The following is a 7,078-nucleotide window of genomic DNA, read 5'->3' as shown; positions in this document are numbered from 1 at the left end:
CATTCGGTACTCACATTTATCTCATACATCTAGGAATCATCATAACCGTGTCATTTTATTATTATTTTCTTTATTATTATTGTGTAATCTCGGTAGGGCCACAGAGCACATTTCCACTTTTTTCAGAGCCACCGTGATGGTATAAGAGACATGGGAGTATCTGCTGAGAGAACCGTAGAGTAGCTTCACTCTGGTACAAGTGTCCTGGACAACAACAACACACATTACTGACATCAGGACCTGGGGTCTTCCAGGACTAAATCAACAACCGTGAGGTCTCTCCTGGGATTTGAACCAGCAACCCGCCAGTTTTGTGCAATGGAGCCCAAAATGTCAGTGAATTTCATCTTCAAAACAACATTCATTATCATAGTCATGCATATTACCTAAAACCATCTGAGGCACAGGGAAACAGACAAAAATATCTTACTTGGATCAGATTTGGAGAATGTGTCTCTGTCCAGAAGATTTCTGTTGGGCATAAAAATGAGAGAAAAAGAGCCAATAATTAGCTCAATATACATTTCATCTACCACAAATCCAGTGTTATTATTATGATGTAACATGGCAATATTAGATCGCATTTAAAAAAAAAAACAAAACTGGGCCTATACGGAGGATTGGACATTAGATTTTGTTCTGGCCCAGCGGTGGGGCTGGAGGAGGAACAGACAAACAAGAGGAGACATGCAGTATTATTGTCTGTAATGCGTACAGTGAAGAGGGCAGATAGTTATATTAGATAGTTACATTAGATAGTTACATTAGATAGTTATATTAGATAGTTATATTAGATAGTTATATTAGATGTGTTCGGCCCATTGGATCTTAATCCTTTTCTTCAGACTGAAGAGGAGAGAAGGCGAAGATACACTCTAGTGCGGTGGTTCTCGACTCCAGTCCTGAGAACCCCCTGTCTTACACATCTTTGTTTTAACTCTTCATTATCACAGTTAATTGAGCTAATCAAGGGCTTGATTAATTGATCAGTGGAATCAGGTGTGTCAGTCCTGAGTTAAAACAAAGACATGCAGGACAGGGGATCCTCAGGACTGGAGTTGAGAACCACTGTTCTAGTGTATACCCAGGGGGCTTGTAGACACTGATGCCCACTGAAAGGAGCTGGTGAAGACAGGAAATCAAACACACACTCACAAAGAGCACCTGAATTTTCAACAAAGCTTCAGCCTAGAAGTTCAGGAAAAACTCGGAAAACTCCCTCAAAAAAAAAAAAAAAAAAAAAGGTAGATATATGAATAAATAAATAAATAAGCGGAGAGAGAAACTCTCACGCTGTTTGGCTCCCAGCCAGGTCTTACATTAAAACATAAACCTTTCATGACTCCTCTGCTTCACGCTGGGGTGTGTTCGCTGCTCCCCAAACCATGACGACAGCATCAGTTATTCAAGTGACCATGACGGAAAGCCCGCGGAAACAGCGCACGAGCGCAGCCTCCCCACCCCCCCACCCACCCCCCCCCCCTTCCTTCCTTCTTTTTTTTTTTCTTTTTTTCTATTTTCCATTCTCGGGGGATGTAAGCACTGTTGTCGTGTGAAAGCCCCTCTGTAGCTCTGAGAAATTAATGGGGACTGATGTTTCCAGAGCTGCTCCCTCACTGGTGCAAAGGAACAGAGCTGCAAGGGCGGGGTGGTGTGGCCGAAGGACAGTCTGTCAACGCGTACGCATGACTTCTCTCTTTCTCTCTTTCTCTCTTTCTCTCTCTTTCTTTTGACCAGCCTACAAAAACAGATAGGAATTGATAACGTGGAGGTCTCTCTGGATGACGGCATTGCGTGCGGGAAAAAAAACAAAAAAAAACAAACAAACAGGGTCATGGAAGACAGGGAGACAGGGATTTTTGTTTATGTGTTTTTAAAAAGATCAGCTCTCTCTCTCTCTCTCTCTCTCCCTCTCTCTCTGTCTCTCTCTCCCTTTCTCTCTCTCTCTGTCTCCCTAACCATCCTTTCTTATCTGACAGTTGCGACGCGATTTGCTGAAACACCCCAGGCACTCCGGAACTTGAGGAAAAACCAATGAAATCATAGGCTTTGCATTTGCATGTTTATGAGTATTTTACAGAATTACAGCACTTTAGGAAATAGAAATGTTCTTCTCCTAGAAAAACTGCATCAAAAACGTGCACCTGAGTAAATGTATGGAGCGGAGAAAATATTCATTCAAAAGAGCCTACAACTGAGAAAATGTAGCCATACATAATTTATGTACTTTAACACACCATATGCATTTCAGTGAGTTATACTTCAAAATGCATATCATGGGAATATATGATTTTCTCATAATATGATTTGGAGAATAGTACATCTTCACACAATAATAACTGATTGTTTTTAAAAGAGACATACACATGCGAGGCAAAATCCGAATTTGAGAAACTGGAAGTGTCGATAGTGTTAACGTAAGCGTTTGCACACTTGGTTAATGTGTGCGTTTTCCACTCAAATAGTCTGATAGTGTGTACAGTGCACTGCACATTAAGCAGAGTGGCAGGTCAGAGAGGGAACCCCCCCCCCCCCCCCCCCCCCATCCTTTCCCTGTGCTGTTTGTCTGCGTAAGCCAGAGGCAGCGGGAAGAGTCAGCAGGCTCCCTCGCCTGAGTATACGCAGAGGGTTCCTGCATTTGAGGCCAGAAAACGGGAACTTCAAGGGAGACCGAACAGAGAGCTCAAATCCTCATCAAAGATTTACACAGCAGAGCTTCCACACCATGCGTTGGCCTTCCAAATCCCCAAAGCTTCAGCCAAAGCCAAGACCTGCAGAGATCTCCTCCCAACACCATCTCCAATTACACAACAAACCCAGGAGAGAAACCACTACGTGTCTCACACACACACACACACACACACACACAGTGACTCCCACACACACAGACCCACGCATACACACACAAACACACTCACATACACATATGCATGCATACACACACACACACAGTGACTCCCACACACACAGACTCACGCATACACACACAAACACACTCACATACACATATGCATGCATACACACACACACACAGTGACTCCCACACACACAGACTCACGCATACACACACAAACACACTCACATACACATATGCATGCATACACACACACACACACACACACACATATGCATACAGACATTCTCTCTGAAATAAAATGCCATATATCATTTTGAGGATACAAAAACATTTACTGATTATAGCACCTCTCTGCCACTCTGCTTCATATTCAGAGTGAAACTGGAGTTGAATAATTCATAAACCTGCCCGAACACTGACAGGTTAGCAAGTTCTTCTTGCTTATAGTGAGGTGACCATACAGCTGCTCTCTCCGGGGAAGGGAGAACATCTCCGCTTGATCCAAAAACGCTTCCCAAAGACCGTGGGAAGCTGATTCTAATGAAGAACGGAAAGTGCCAATACTATTATCAAGGGAATTTTAATGAGTATCGATGACAGGGGTTTGAACAGCAGCTCTGGCCCTCGATGCGTAATGGTGAGCAGTTGGTTGCTAATGATCCGACCTTCAGAAGACAACTGAGGTGTCAGAAGAGAGACCTCTGTGACCTTTTACAGCATATTTACATAAACATTACGCGATTAGCTGATGCTCCCACTCTGAAAGACCTCAGATGGATAGGTGTCTATGTCAGGGGTCATATGCTTCTAGAAAAATCTTGGGCTTTAAAGTGTCCCACCCGCAGGCGTGTTAGAGATGAAGCCCCTTTGCTTTGGGCCTTTGAACCTGCAGTCCAGTTGTACTGAGGAAAACTGCTGCAAGGTTGTTTTCCTTTATCAGATCCCTGTCTTGGCCCCAGTAGTTAATAATAAAGTCAATACATGATGACATAGACTACTGTCCTCCATGACAAGGTCATTATATGTCTTATAGTGACACAGTCAACAGTCACAGTGGTTACTGTGTTATGTTCCGTGTCTGTCATGCATGTGTCATGAATTATGCATGCCTGTCACTGAGACTGATACTGTAAGGGGCCTGAGAGTGACGCTAATGACAGTCATTATCATGTGTCAGATAAACTGGCATCATAATGATCATCCTATTTACACTCAATGTTGCTCTTACCACCACTACAAAGAAAAAATTGCACTACTAACAGTAATTATAGGGGCGACTGGATGTAGAAGTGTTGGTAGGACTGTTAGTAGTAATCACAGTAGTAGCAGTAGTAGCAGTAGTAGTAGTAGTAGTAGATATTGTTATTGTAATTGTTGTTAGCTGCAGCATTAATAAAAGCAGTAGTAATGGTATTGCTGGTAAGTGGTGGTATGTGGTAATTCTTTGGCATTAGTAGTCTAATTCTCAAGACAGAATGGTTATTTCTGTGAACTCTTGGCAGAGGTTGAGAGTCAAAGTCTTGAGAGCATGGGGTAAAACAGCCAATCCCATTAAAAAGGCAGAGGGTCCCTGATGAACGGCGTTAAGCTTTGATCAAACCCCTCAAGGGGGAGCTAGAGAAAACCCTGACAAAGAAAAGATTCGCTAATCCACACATGCCATTAGAGGGCTAAAACTCTCCACGGCTTTCCTGACCTTAAAAACAGCGTGCCGAAGCTTTTTTCCCCTTTTTTCTTTTTTCTTTTCCTTTTTTTTTTTTTTTTTTTTTTTTATAATGGGCTGACTCATTTGAAAACCCTGTTTATAATTTTTTTGTTCTCGTTGACCTGTGGCTAAAGAGCGTGGGTGAGGTCTTTTTAATATCTTCTAAAACTTCTCGACTAAAGCGAGAAACCAAAGTGAGCAACGCTGTTTGTTGTTGTTGCTGCTCTTGTTGGTCGTTTTCTTTCTTTCCTTTTTTTCCCGAAGAGCAATTAATTTATGTTAATAGCGATGTCAGTGGCATTTAACAACTGTGCCAAATGAACCAAAACCAGCACTTTAGCTCTCTGCGTTAAGATCTCATTTCACGGCTAATATGAAAGCTAAAATATAACCACTTCACTTAAAAATCCTCCTCATTGGCGGATTGATACAACAGGTGGGCTATGTCAGTGATATTGATCTGTTCGGTGCAGCAGTACCAGGTGTGAGCGTGATTCTTTTATCCCTTCATGACTAATGGAAGTCCTCTACAAAGACAAGGGCAGAGAGGGTACGTATAGAGGAACAAGACTGACCTGCAGTCAGTTAGAATATTGGCATTCTCTCTTTGACGTGCTTAGCATGCACAAAAAAAAAAAGAAAAGCGGAGTCAAAGCTATGGACTTGGGCTAAAATACCAATACACACATCAAACGTCCTCAGTAAGTCTCCAGAGCAGGTTTGTCATGTGATTCCCCTCTTTGGCAAATTCCGCCGCCCTCGAGTTTTCTCCATGATCACTCAAGTATCTCTGATAGCTACGAGGGCTGTTGAGAAGAGAGTGAACGACAACACGTTTTGATTCTCCTCTCATTCAACCAGATGCTATAGAGATTTTTCAATCTGGTAGATCAGTCGTGGGGTTTGTGGAGGACTAAATATGATCCTTTTTTTTTTGAGGGGGGGGGGGGGGGGAGGGGGCGGGGCAGGGGACTTAGAGGCACCTCCCATAGGCCTTCATTCTGAGCACTCTCGTTGTGTTCCTGCCAGCAGCCATATCACCATGTGAGCTGTAGCCCCCTGTTAAAAAATGTAATGCGTTTCCTCAAGCCAAGCCAAACAGGTCAGACACACACCCAGCTAGTCTGGGCTATTCTGGGCTCATGTGGATGTGTTGCTTTGATGGGCAGATAAAGCCGCTGTCTTATGTTTGTAGGAGTTTGATGCAGTTTGAGAAATGGGAAGAACGCAGACTAGAGCCTCTTTTTCTTCTTCTTCTCTTTTTTTTATTCTGGTCTTTACTCTCTATGGCTTTTGTATGGGGATACTGTATTGATAGGACTCCAACTGGGTTGACGTCTATCTCCAACACGCCTAGACAAAAAACAGTCAATTACTCAATAGAGATGCTCTCTGTCTCCTAACTATTCAAAGGTTAACCGCCAGTGAACCACAGAGAAACATCTTGTTTCTTTTTTTCCTTTTTTTTTTTAAGCTTTTCAGATTTCACTTCAGAACTTTGAGTTATATAGTCTTTTACATACTAAACCAGACACCGCTAAGTAACCTTTGAGGAGTGGTCGTCATCAAATTGTAATCACTGAGCTGTGAAAAATGTGTGAACATTCACTGATGGCTTTTAATGTAAATCCAGAAAACATGATTCATTAATTACAAGGCATTTATGACTTCTTCATATTACATGCTGTCCATCATCACATGACAAGAGGCTACTTTATACCTTAATGTAATAATCATTAGATTACCACCAAAATCTTGTCAATGCCAAAAGGATTATAAAGAAAAATCTCAGAGTAACTGGTGAGCCAAAAAAGCATTATTTGAAGATAGACTTTATAAGAATAGTTGAGCGGACTATGTAGCTCCAACGACAGGTTCACAATTTAGTGTGATGCCACAGCAGTTGACACAGGTTTGAGTGAACGACTTCATTCAAGAGACTTCTGGCGTTCTCCACGGAGAAGTAAGAGCCAGGTGTTTCTCTGCATCTCAGGGGAAAGTAATTCCAATACATTCTCGTATTTTAAAAATACCGATACAGAGATCAACCCAGCACACACATCGCAGCCCTAAGGCAAATGCGCGCGGAGCATGACCCCTGTATTGACGGATTTCTCTGAAGAGCGTCTTCCGAAGCGGATACTACCTAGTGCGTGCCACTTACGCAACGGGGAAAGCGCGGCTGCAAGCGAGTCGTGCTTTATCGGAGCGTTAAGAAGGGACACTTCACAAGGTTTCCGTTAATGCCAGGGTTTCATGTCTTATTCTTGCAGGTTAATCTTAATATCAAGAGGAAGAGCAGTCACTAATCCGACTCAAATCTGAAAAGACAATCAAGGTAGTCCTGGACCACAGAAAAAGGAACAGAACCATAATGACGGAGAACTAAATGTTTGCGTTTTAACATGGATTGCTTAAAATAAGTATATAAATGTAGGCCTATTGCGGCAGACAAAAAGCAATTCAAGTGACAGAAACGGCATATAAAAATAGCTGTAGACACAATCAAATAGTCT

At 42.4% G+C, this 7,078-nt stretch overlaps 1 protein-coding gene across 1 annotated transcript in view; it reads right to left on the bottom strand.

Annotated features, from left to right (window-relative positions):
• The window catches only part of cpne8 (copine VIII), a 34,626-nt gene that overhangs the window by 27,229 nt on the left and 319 nt on the right, over window positions 1–7,078 (bottom strand). Inside the window, exon 2 of the mRNA XM_030790027.1 lies at window positions 431–471. Within this exon, the coding sequence (XP_030645887.1) occupies window positions 431–471 (41 nt within the window). The remainder of the gene's footprint in view (window positions 1–430; window positions 472–7,078) is intronic.

Source organism: Chanos chanos, chromosome 13 (genome assembly GCF_902362185.1).
Source record: "Chanos chanos chromosome 13, fChaCha1.1, whole genome shotgun sequence".
Taxonomy (NCBI): Eukaryota; Metazoa; Chordata; class Actinopteri; order Gonorynchiformes; family Chanidae; genus Chanos; species Chanos chanos.
Note: the sequence above shows the minus strand (reverse complement) of the source record. Positions and strands in the feature narration are given on the sequence as shown.